Raw genomic sequence first — 13,075 nt, forward strand, 5'->3', positions numbered from 1 at the left:
TGTTTATTTGTATTTTCTGCATAATTGTCTGACAGTGTCTGAGGTCTGACTATACCAGTTCAGTTCAGTTCATCAGCATCAATGTTATGTCGGTTCTAGCTGCTGCAGTTGCGATCACCAAGACCTGGGTGAGCTTGGGAGATACAACCAAACATTGGATACAATGACATGTTCGGTTTGTTCGGCATTGAAGACGATAGCTTTGATTTACTCGATTGAGTAATGATTGCCAGTGCCACCAGCCATTTATGAGCTAAGTCACATGTCCCCATCCAAGAATGGGAAAGGTGTCGACCCGACAGTTTATTGCTTTGCCTTCTCATGCTTGGTTATCAGCTCCGATGCTATGTATGGTATTCGTGCTTGGGACAGTCTTTCTAGGTACGAAAGTTCTAGTTACCGATTTACCACAGTCCTATGGACCGTCTTATCGTTTCCAAGGCTATTCATCACAATGTTCTGTTGGCACATCGGTAGCATTATCTTCCGACTGTTAACATACTTGACCATAACCCATTTATGTTTACTGTACCTAGCGTTTTGTGGCTCTTTACGTATCCAGTTTTGCGTCCATTCGTCCAGTGTTAAATATACAGATATGCACCAACACAGTCTTTTCATCAGTTTACCAATTCCGGTCATCGTCACGTTTGAATCCCGTGTTTATTAGATCGTAGTTTGGTAATACTTGGGTGGTCTTCCCCTGTGATATGGACTGAGTGGAGTGAGCAGTATCGTAGTAACTCGACTTTTTGGGAGGTCGAATTGTGGAGATCAGCCCCTCAGTACATCAGCTTGGCAAGTTTTTTGACCAGGCGTAATTTTAAACTTCCACATACGTGCACTACCAGTCCTCATGTGCAAAGTAGTGATCGTGGCCTATGGTAATCTTTTTCCAGAATAGTACACAGCATAAGGCTGAGAAGTATCTTTCGAATGCAGAATAAGCAACTCATTTATCTTTGCTGACAACAATAGTGGATGATCGTCAGTGTAATAAGCAATGCGTACCTTTGCTGAGTAAAGTGCAGACGGAGTATGAAAGCTCGTTCTTGGTCAATTTAACACAGTAGAATAAATGAGAGTACATCCTCATAGGTGTCGTTCCTTTTAGCAATAATACTGTGTTTTCACTTTTGTGCGATATTCACTCATTATTTCACTCCTTTCTTGTAATGGTCTAAGCCCACCATGTTCGCTTTTCTAACCGCTTTCTAGCCCCTCCATACACAGCCCAACCGGCGGTCTATCCAACAGCTCCTGTAGGCTCAGCTTACCCACCTGGCCATGCTCCATGTCCACCTCCAGGTGTTACTCCCTACTCAGTACAAGCAGGCGGACCTCCACCGGCTGTAGGATTCGTTGTCCCAACTCCTGCCTATACTACCGTTACAGTCCCACAGGGTAGGTCACCTGCGTACCCACTCATTTCTCCTACTGATAAATGTTTTCATTTTCATTTAATTTGGTCCTCATCAAACAGTACCTGCTTGATTGGGAGTTCATTCAACCCCCAGTTATTAACATTAATGCGCCTCCTTCGAGCGAAGACCGTCTTTCAATGTAGACTGGCGATTAATGATGGAACGTGATGATGAACACGTCTGGTTAGGCTACGAAGATCCGGTGAGCTTGAACGTTCCATTGTTTGGCTGTGAACGTTCAAGTTTATCTCCAGATTACTCTGCGGGATAGTGGATGGATGTATTCTCAATACTTTCGGAAAGTGTAGTCTGGGTGTATCATAGTGCCTGTTAATACTGCCATTGTGTGCAACCTTGTCAACAACATTGTGAGTAGTGTCCTTGCGATATCTCGAATAACGTACGGACTGAAACATTAGGCGGCCTTTGTGCAATACATTCAGTTGAAGAATATCATAAACTAGAGATTCATTTGAGTCTCCAGTGAAAACCCAGTTGATATGCAAGTGAGTCTATTTCCTAATTCTTCATTTGAAAAGGGGGATCCAGAATGGGGGATTCAGCTGTCTTCGTAGGTCCAATCTCCTACTCCCAGAGAGCTATGCTTTCATAGGCCGCTGGTGGACACATTTTTGTAATTAAAAGTTTTATCCCGCATCGATGATGCTTTCTGTTGAGGGGAATCTCTGTTCAACCAAAGGCTCCCTTTGTGTTTTTGAATTATGGGTGTGTATATTTTGTCGAATAAATCTACTACTGCCTATCCACTAGCGGTTGCTTTTGTACTGGGATGGATCCTTTTCTCACTCTTATGGTTTTTAGGATAACTTGTCCAACCATATTTGTCATTGAGCCCCCTTGTGTCACTTTCACTGTGCTCGCGAATTTCAAGATAGATCTATAGCCTCATGTCGATTTTTTCTTAATGAATGAGTATATTAGAGTCCACTCAGGCTTTGCTTCCCTTCTTTATAGGCACTCAGAGTCCATGTGAGTTCGGTTACACCAACCACATGAATGGGTGATCTCTTCAATTGTCTCATTGGCTTGAATGCATTGATGCGCCACCCCTCTGATTTTTGTGAGCATTGCAAGTAAATTGAGAGGTGCATCATCATCATCATCGATAGCATGACATCAGTGTTCAACACTGATGCTTCACTGCCGAGCGTAGCGTCATTTCACGGGACATAGCTTCTTATCGAAGTAACTCGCCAAACACTTTTTTATCATTTCCTTTTAACTCGGTGCCTCTTGACTATTCCTCTGCAAGGATCTTCCATACAGTCATCCTGCCGTTGACCTAGGAATTTGTTATTTTTTGCATATCTTTCGGCCATTTTAAAAGACACTTCTTGACATTGAATGAAGAAATAATATCTCCCATCTTCTTGGTTCTCCCTTCCAGTTCGTCAGGATAAAAAATATGGTGGCGTACTTTTATCGTGATGTTCGTGAGCACTTGAGCCGTCGCACTTTGGTCGATGTAAACAAGATGAAACGAATATCTAGAATTAAGTGGCTCCGTCTACTAGCTTAGGCATAGTGCATTGACCGTTACTATTCGTATTTTTATTTGTAGGGTTTATGCTTTGGATAGATATCCATCCATAACCGAGGGCAAAATCCTAGGCAAATAGACATGAGGTCTTATTAAACTGCGAACTTATGGTAGGCGTCTTTTTGAGGTTTATTCTAACTGGACTTGACGACCCATCTCGGTTTGTCAGAAAAAGTCAAACAGTAACTGGGCATCGTTAGGGTCATTTGGACAATGCTCATGTGACAACCGTCGAGAACATCATCCTGAAGAGAATGAAAAACTAGGACGTATTGCATGAAACTACTGCTTGGAAATTAACTGTGCGGCGATTGTTGCACAGTAAGCGCGGCAATCCTCGAACAGCAAAAACATTCCAAGTTTTGCATGAGATGTATTTTATTCAGCTTTTCGCCCTAGTTAAACGGAATCAGTCTGTTCAATCTGATTAATTCCTGTTCAGAGATAGTCAACTGTATTCTGAGGGCGTCCCATCTGACTACGGCTAGGTACGTAGCCCAAGGACCAACACGAAATCATTTTCTTCCTTCAACTAAATAAAATGACCAACAGAAGTGGCTTCCTGAAACCGTCTGATGTCGTGTTACAGTAAACTAGGGACTTGGTCATTTGCATGTTTGTTCCAATTCGCTCTTATCAGTCCCAGTTTCTTGACGCCACTCCTACCAGTTTAGTATCGTAACTACCCAAACGCAATCATTATAATCATTGGTGTCATTGGCGCCCCAGACTTTATCGTGGAATGGGCTCAAAGTCAGCTGAAGCCTGCTCTATGTATATGCTAGTCCGCGGACCGTTTCGCCAAGCCAACTGCCGAAATGATTGATATATCTCCTACATGTGCCCTCCGAACAGTCAGTCTAGGCGAAATCCAGATCGACCTCATGGGCTTCGGGCGCGGGTCACATGGGTGAATTATCGATTGCCAATATCCCCGGAATGCCTATTGGATTCCAAATGAAGCTTTTATTCAATTTAGCTTCCCCCTGTACGCTTTTGGCGCTATGGAAAGCTCGCACACTCTACGGAGTTATGGGAGTCTATGTATTGTAGGTGAAACCAAACATTTCCTCTATGACCCGTTTCTAACTGACCCACATTGGTTACACAGCTTACGAACCGTCTGTTCGTAGGATTGAAGTAAGCGGGACATTTCAGGTTAGCTACAGGCTCCAATAAGACATTCCGGCACTAGCAAGTCGCCTCCAGGAGATACAGTTTGCCAAAACTGATTGACTCAAGATTCCTGTGAATGACAACCATCAGGGTAAACCGGACTGTTACTAAACCCTTGTACTCGTAAGAAGTTAGGTGACCCGGAACATGCGGTTGACTTTTTTGTTGCCATTCTAAATAAGGGAACACACTATTAGTTAGGAAAATTAACTAGCGTTGTTGTTCCATTAACGTGTGCTTCATCTTCACCGAGTTCGGGTATATGATACTCCAAACAGAAATAATTTACAGTGTAGTGTGAAAAACACATAGGTATCGTGAGCCAGACTTGTGCCTGTTGGCTTGTATCGCATGGTGACCCAAGTGACTTACGTGTTAATCCCGTCGGTATGGTCAATGCGATCGAAGTTCTTTTGCAACTGGTGCCTCAAGATCCGAGTTCACAGGTTTCGTCAGCATAAAATCAACTAGTCTATTAGAAGCCAAATTTGTGGTTACTTTGAGTCGTTCTTTCATTTAAGAAAATATCATACTCCATCATTCGGGTTGGTTCTTCGTTCGCTGCTTAATGCAGCCAGCGAATGCCAACGGATTAAATGACGGTAGAATTGAGGTCCTGAGTCTGAAGCATTCACTCGCCTTAGGTAACCCAAAACGTGGTACTGGTGACGCAAGGACTGGATGTCCGAACTTCCATGAGGAACCGCTAATGTGGTGTCGTTTTTCGATATAAGGTTGGATGTTTAGTTTATTGTCGCAATATTTGTTTGATATTCGTAGAATCACAATTTCGGCGAGGTAACCTTTAAAGGAAGTGCTTTGGCCACCTGAATAGTTTTTAAAATCCTGTGTTATCTATCCACCAGTTTGGTTCAGCAACCCAACTACCCTTATTCGTGATTTGATCCCACAGTTCGAATCACCCCAGTCAGTTGAATTGTGAAGTCAATATAGGTTCACACTTTTCAGTTATTGTTGGTGTAATTGTTAGCATCACGTACTTTGATGTACTCCGGAGAAGTACTTCCTTCGAAAGACGGCACATTCAGTCGAAGCGGACCATCATAAGCGAAAGATTAAGCTGGATTTGGGCACACCAATCACATCGCTCAAGCGTGAACACGTTCGTCCGTTCAGACGTGATTATTCAGCTACATCCATCTTACGCTGGTGGAATAGTGGTGCACGCTCGCCTTTCATGTCAGGTGTCCGGAGTTCAAGCTCCGGCACGACCATAGGATATTCACTTTTAATCAGCTCTAATAAGAGCAGAACTCGAGTTCAGTGCTTCCCCCCTTTGATGTGGACTCATCAGAATACTTACGCCAGCACAGGATGACTGTTCAAACGAGAGTGATATGAGTATGAGCAATACATATCCCGCAAACTGCACCTGTCTGAAACAATTCGTGTACAAATTACAAAGGTAACTTTATTGGGTTCAAATCGGCGTGTGATAGAAACTGTCCGTCTCATGGAATCCGCCATGTTTTTTCCTGATTGTGGAATACCAATTCGGATAGTTTCGTTTCTGCTAACCAATTGTTGCTTTTCATCTTACTCATTATGAGCCTTCTCTGGATGAACTGATCGTCGAATGAACTGGCGGTCACTCAATCTTCTGGATCGCCCTTCACATTTTGTTACCCTTATCTGACGTGGCCTTGATTGCTAATGAAATGCACCCGAATCCAAATGATTCAACTCTTTTACATTTTCAACAGGGATTTCATTCTATAGGCAGTCAGTCGATGCTGAAAAGCCGAGAAACACCGTACAGCTGTTCCATCCTTGTTGGGAATCATCAGCAGTGCGCACCTCACGAAACTCAGGTTTCAGCACAAATCGGCTTCACTGACAGGATGAAGTCTATTGAAAATGACAAAATCTCCCCAAACCACAACAACCTTTTACATCTGCCTGTCACTGTTTAAGATGGAGTTGGATGTCTGCTATGAGGAGTTGACGAGATTGACCCTTGTATGCTGACATTTTCAAGCCCTAGTAACTGAGTTTCACGTCAGAAACCGAACTCAGCGATACTCAATAAGACAGACAATATCGAAGTATAATGCCATCCTTATGCGCGCCCCTTTCAATGACCAGATCACCCACAACTTTCACGTATTCACACATGCACCAATGGCACCTGCCATGTTATGCCTAATAATTCACTTGCCTACTTTAGCTAATTCACAGAAAAATCACGTATTCACACATGCACCAATGGCACCTGCCATGTTATGCCTAATAATTCACTTGCCTACTTTAGCTAATTCCACAGAAAAAAACTGTGGGTATCAGGATTTAGGATTACCATCTTACCGCTGCCGAAGAACTGCAGTAAGAGCAGTTCTGCGCAAAGAGCAGAACAGATCATGAAACCAAATGTCAGTGAGAAATCAGCTGTTAGCTCAGGTGCAACGAATTGCAGACGTTTAGAGGTATCTTGAGCTGATTATCTTCATTCATTTCGATTGGTTTTAGGGTCCTCCGAGGAGTGTCAAGTTCTATTGCATGTGGACCCGAAAGTATTATCCTAATTGTTTCTTGATCAGGTGACTACTGGTGGGTTCGCCGATCTTCGCAATTAACTTGCAAACGTTTCGTCACCAATCGAAGTGACACCATGAGTACGCGGTTGGATGGTGATTCCTCCGTTACCTACTTGAATTTAAGTGGTTGTCAAAGACTAGCTGATATTTGTTGCTGTGATTGGTCATCAGTGAATGCACCCCAGCTGTCAATATCCCGATATTATCCCGGTTTAGTCATGTTAGCAGCGCATAAGCAAGTCATCTTATGACAGTCGAAACATCTGAAGATTCCTGTCATTACTATTATTCAAATCAGGATGAAGACAGTTGAGCGCTCTTATACCGTCCTGTGTGATAACCATTGTCTGAAAAACTGTGTTGTTTAGGAAACCCGTTGTATCGTTGATAACTTGCGAAGTATACGAGTCAGACGGCTTGTTCGCGTCTAGCTAGCTCTCTGACCAGAGTTCAATCTTCGGAAGTCCGACCCAGTAGACTCCAGCTTGTTTAGCAATAGCTGTTGAGATCAAACAAAACGGCTAACTGACGTGTACCGCCTCCCGATTCACAGTTTCTAGACACTAAACATTATTCGAGCACGTGCCATTTATACATCACTTAGACTAAGGTTCCCCTATATATTAAATTAGTCTATTTCATCTGGGGCTTACATGCGCGAATGGTCATTTTGATTCAGAACGGATACATTGATGTACGGAGAGATTATGGCGGCCTGCTCTAACCACGAATATATCCCGAAGGACCTATTCTTTGAGTCCCGTAAAACCTTACATTCGAGGAAGTTTTCTATATCCTGTTGGTGCGTTATGGCTCGCCCTTTTTAAATTTTTCACAACCTGGTTCCCTTTTTTCCTTCCCAGCTACAGTTTATGTACAGCAACCAACCGCCACTACCGTCACCGCCGTGCAATTCCATCGTCATCCAGTTACGATGACGTGTCCGCACTGCCGCTACTACGGGCCGACAAGGGTGCACACTGAGTCGGGATGTCTTGCTTGGGTGTTGTGCCTCGTTATGTGTTTCTTCGGGTAAATTGCTTTCTCTCTACCCCTCTTGAGTAGCTAAACTTGCCGATTTTACGTGCACACTTATCTAGTCCAGCACATTTCGATTTATACCTTAAATTCGAGGAAGTTTTCTATATCCTGTTGGTGTGTTATGGCTCGTCCTTTCAAAATTCATTCACACCTGGTTCCCTTTTTTCCTTCCCAGCTACAGTTTATGTACAGCAACCAACCGCCACTACCGTCACCGCCGTGCAATTCCATCGTCATCCAGTTACGATGACGTGTCCGCACTGCCGCTACTACGGGCCGACAAGGGTGCACACTGAGTCGGGATGTCTTGCTTGGGTGTTGTGCCTCGTTATGTGTTTCTTCGGGTAAATTGCTTTCTCTCTACCCCTCTTGAGTAGCTAAACTTGCCGATTTTACGTGCACACTTATCTAGTCCAGCACATTTCGATTTATACTGTGCTTACTCCGTCACAGGGACGTTGGCCACAGTAATCATCTAGTCAGTCCATTAACGCTGGAGACAAAGACGTTCAGACAATATTGAAAGCACCTTTCTATTCACGCATGGCAGTTGCCGAATCGACCCCTCTGTGATGTCGGCGAGCCCTTCCATCGATGTCTCTTGTTGCCACTTCAGTCCTTGGTTAAGAACAGTTTGTTAGGCAACTTTGTTTTACGATTTTTTTTCGAATGTTGCGCTGTGAGGTTCTCAGAACTTCCATATTTTATTTATCTGAGCTCGGGCTGATACTTAGCATAAAACACAAACTCTGTCTGAGTATACTCGTTGTGAGCTTCCTGTGGGCACATTAATTGCTCTTATCTGAGTGTTAGCTATTGTATTTCAGTTTCCATTGCCCCAGAGGGTTCTCCGATATCTACTGACCGAAATCGTATCACAGTCGCTGACTTGATTTCCGGTTCCTGTACACTTATTATGTTACGTTGTTGAATCTGCGTCGAGTTGAGGGAGCAACTCTGGCCACTTTGGTTGAGTTGAACGTTGCGCGTAAATCACTTTGTCAGCTTGGAGCAGTTTCATGTAAGTGTAAGTCATACTCAATAGTGACTCGACTAGGGGTTGTCCGTGAATGATACTCGGTATAGGGTTCCAGTACCACTAATGCTGTGGACGATCTAGAGGTCACGATACTCCAAATCAATCCCGACGGTCGAAAATCCCGTCTGTCTAATTGCCGGAGACCGGTTCCATGGTCTGATTATATACTTGGATATGTTTTTCTCGTCCTTCTAGGTGCGAAACTGAAATGCACAGTTGATATTAAACAATCTCCGTAGACATCGGGATTCAACACGATTTCTTTTTTAGTAACTTTAATTTGGCTTTTTGCATTTGAGTGATAAACTCTGATCAGAGTCATTAGCTCATCGACTAGGTACTCGGTTTTTCAGAATGGCACAACTCAGCCTGTAATCCAAGTCAGATGCAAACTCGGCGAAGCCGGTTGCATCAGGTCCCTGCAATTTGAAGAGATGTGCTGAAATCCGGTAAAGCATGAATTTTAGGCTGACATGATCTTTTCTATGCCTGAAGGCTCGCTAATTTGGTCTCATCCGCGGATCTTTCACGGATCGATTTACTACCACATATATTTTCTTAGACTTCCGGATGGTTCCCACAGGTTGTCTCGTCTTTATTGGGTACTAGGAGTAATACTAAGTTGCCGCCTGATAAAACATACCGGTACAACAGGTCGAGCAGTTAAGTCAAGCCAGTAAGAGTGCAATAGAACGAATTGTGAAGGAGCTACAGAATCACTGACGGAGAGACAGAATATTTCAGGATAAGTATTGTATTTTGGACTCTGTTTTTGTGTCGTGTGCTCAATTCATCCGATTTGGTTTGGTTTGAATGTTACAGGCTACCGTGTATGGCTGTCACAATGTTACTTTGTCATATGGAGCGATCAGATATCACTAGTTTATCCTTTAATGTTGCTTGGTGTCTTAAAGGGTTTTCTGTGTTTGCCTCGCACCCCTTCTTTGAGCATTCTGTCAACGATCTACAACTTCTCTATCTACATAGTGAGGTTTGCACTAAAAAAAGACCGGCTTCATCGCTTAAAAAGTCTAAGATACACCGTCCCTTGTAAATATGCGTTGAGCTGCAGACATCATTGCTGGTTTTAGGGCTGACACCAGTTTTTCTGCCATTTTAATATCCCACTTAATAATTCGCTGATTGCTTTCGGGTTGGTAGCCAGAGAGCACTTAATTCCGTCTATGGGGAGCCATCTTCTGACGTCAGCATAAGATGATGCGCTTTTTGATTACATTTGGGCTTACTGAGTTCTCAGCTGAGTGTAAAAGTGTGTTCTGCCTGAGTAGTGAACATTGTGCTTTGATCACAATGTTTTCGAGCACTTAAACAACAATGTTGAACAGTTTTTTAGATTCCGAGTGGTCGATGAAAACCAACCATCACTACGACAAACATAGTCGCTTGTTTCATTCTATTGATCCGTCCATTGCATCTGTGAATGGAAAGTGTGATTTCGCTGACAATGCGGTCGGTGCCTACAGGTTTGGCGGCTTTGCGAACACGTGACTGTGCATCGAATCACCTCACACTAAAAAAGATGTTTTTTTTTTCTCGAAAATGTGAAATGAATCACATTCCAAGGGCAGTTCCATTCAACCCCGTAGTCATAGCAACTGGTAGCTTTTCACAATCTAACACAAACCCTTTGGTTGGTGTTTCGAGGTTGGTGTTTCTATCTGAGATTGTATGCAGCGAGCATGGTCTTTAACAGCTTGATCGATCAAGTTCTCATTGATTCAATATATATCCTTTCTCATCCTTTAGAGGACGCAGCAATAACGTTAAGATGGTACATCCGAATCCGTCCCCGCAATTTTGCTTACTTCATGCTGTGGTACACGTCACCGAAATCCATCAAGCAATTTCTAACGTAATCCATCACCTAGCTCATCGATCTTTCGCCCCATTTATGATAGTGCATCCTCAGCCATGCGTGTTACATATCAAGTACATTTCTTTATTCTCAGGGAAGAACACATTTAAGGAGCCAAATATTTTCTTTTTTGTGGGGTTGGAGGCGTTTTCCGTCTCACGTAGAAGGGCGACTACTTCCCACACCCTGACTCGAGACAGCTCAGTACTTAAGTCGTGAACTTGCTGACCGGAAGGTCTCAGGTTCGAACCCACCCTTTGCATTTCGACTGCTCCTGTCTAGGCCTGGGTAACCTGCCGGTATCTAAGCCCTCGTTTTTCCTTCGGGTGACATGGCTGCTAAGTATCGAAAGCCTGTTACGGCTGAATGTTCATTATCATTTTTTTCTATTTATAATCGGCTTCTCGTATGCTTGCACGTAAATGAAGTCTTTTAGGTTTGAGATCCCCCTGTAATGGAAACAATGGAGCAAAATTAGAGGTTGAGTGTAGTATTTTCCAAACAGAGCGACGTGGTAACTCTTTTTAGGCTATCAGGAAATCGATTCACTGTGGGTCACAGTTCGTGTAAATGCAGTAATGCCGTCTGGTTAAGTTTCCATGAGAACTTTATCCTGGTCCTGTGGGTTTTGACCTGAATTTGATAGCTTTCAAGGGATCATTGCCATCTTTCAATGAAAACCACTCCAGATGTCTCACTGGCGCAAGATCCTCTCCAACGAAAGACCAGAATGCAAAATTCTTGTTTACACTAAGTAGATGTCTGGCAGTCACATTGAGATTCCCCAAGTGGTTATGAGCTTTAAGACATGATGTTCACTTGAATGGCACGTAACTGCCACATTCCATGTGCTCATACCGTTGATCTGTAGAGTGAACAACATTTGATTGGTATATTGAAGTTAACAGTTGAGTTGCTCCCTGGAAGACCTCACATTAAGTTAAGTCAAGGTTGGTCTACTTTTGTAGTTAGTCAGTCCGGAGTTTTCCACCCAGTGGTGGTGATTTGGAGTTATTTATCAGAAGCACTTTTTCTTGGGAAGGAACTGTACCTGGAAACAAAAAGTAACTGTTCGGTGGTAACACTCCTTTGGTGGCTTGCTGCTGTACCATCCTAAAGAAGCTGATATACTGCCAAGTATCCCAAGCCTGGATAGGAGCACTCCAGACGTGAAGGTTGGGTTTAACCACGGACCTTCCGGTAAGTTCGCTCCTTAACCGGTGAGCTGTCTCGAACTGCCTCCGAATTTATGCCGGAGCTTGGGGGCCAATACTAACTGCCGAATGTTGGAGCCATATACTTCTTGGGACCGCTTCACTGAAGAATCGTTGTTATCTTACCGCCTCGAACAGCGTACATTTTTAAGAATTACGGTATGTTACATGGGCGGTTCTAATCCAGCTTTCTCGTTGTCTCACCGAACCGTAATCTTCAGTCTATGGTGATTCTCGTGATAAGGTTGGCAATGTGTATGGCAATACAACCTATGCATTTTGCCACATTTGAAGACCCATTTGTGTTGCTCGCTTTTAAGAACGATTGTTTTTCGACTTCCCACTGGTTTTCCATCTGTGGAAGGTTACTTTACCATCATCACTTTTATGAATTACTGGTCAGATTTCTCATCTTATTCCCCTTTTTTCCCCATCAACAGCCTGTGGTTTGGTTGTTGTTTGATCCCATTCTGTTTGGACAGCACCAAAGATGCTACACACTACTGCGGCAGTTGCCACCGTCCGCTAGGTCGGTACGCGCCACTATGATGGGTGGTACGGTGAACCGATACAGACGGTAGAAAACGACAAATCAAGTTCATGGTATTCTTCCGTCTATCTGTTCTTCCCAGCACGCTCTGACCTCTTGAGTATCATTTATTTTTGTCCACCTTGTTTCGATTTTCAGCGAAACAGAAAACGAGTTTTTCTTGATCGGCCCAAAGACAACTACTAGTCATCTACCGTTTGATGCATTTGTTTATTGTTCCACCAATCGTGACGCTTCGCTGTCTCCTCGTATATGTCCACTTCCACCTTCTGCGTAATTTAGAAGTTTTTCGCATACGATTATTGAACCACGTGCCGTCTTTTTCAGTTTATCAGGAAAAGTGCTAGTTAAACTTATCGCATGCACGACCCGAAATGCATCTTTAGTCGCTGACTGATTTCTTGAAGCACTCGAATAAGAATTTACGCGTAGGATTCTGGGATCTTGAAGCTTGATTTGTGTCATCATTGTTCTGCAGGTTCCAACGCTTCACTTTTGGTTAGCACTCGTTTTCGGATCAAACTCGTTTTATTTGTTTGTACAGAATAACATAAATCCTTCTATGACGCAAACGCACTGACAGACTGGTGAAACGGGGACAAATGAATCAACAACTTGAACCGAATAAATCTAAATGTC

General features: G+C 43.4%; 1 protein-coding gene across 1 annotated transcript; it reads left to right on the top strand.

Annotated features, from left to right (window-relative positions):
- Nucleotides 1-1,210: 1,210 nt before the first annotated feature.
- Nucleotides 1,211-12,433, top strand: T265_06694 (hypothetical protein; the record flags this gene model as incomplete). The annotated part of the gene is made up of 3 exons (XM_009172028.1): nt 1,211-1,404; nt 7,933-8,101; nt 12,327-12,433. Coding segments are annotated over 2 exons (231 nt in total), but the record flags the coding sequence as incomplete, so codon positions are not given.
- Nucleotides 12,434-13,075: the final 642 nt, after the last annotated feature.

The sequence above is a fragment of the Opisthorchis viverrini genome (assembly GCF_000715545.1).
Source record: "Opisthorchis viverrini unplaced genomic scaffold opera_v5_143, whole genome shotgun sequence".
NCBI classification, from domain to species: Eukaryota; Metazoa; Platyhelminthes; class Trematoda; order Opisthorchiida; family Opisthorchiidae; genus Opisthorchis; species Opisthorchis viverrini.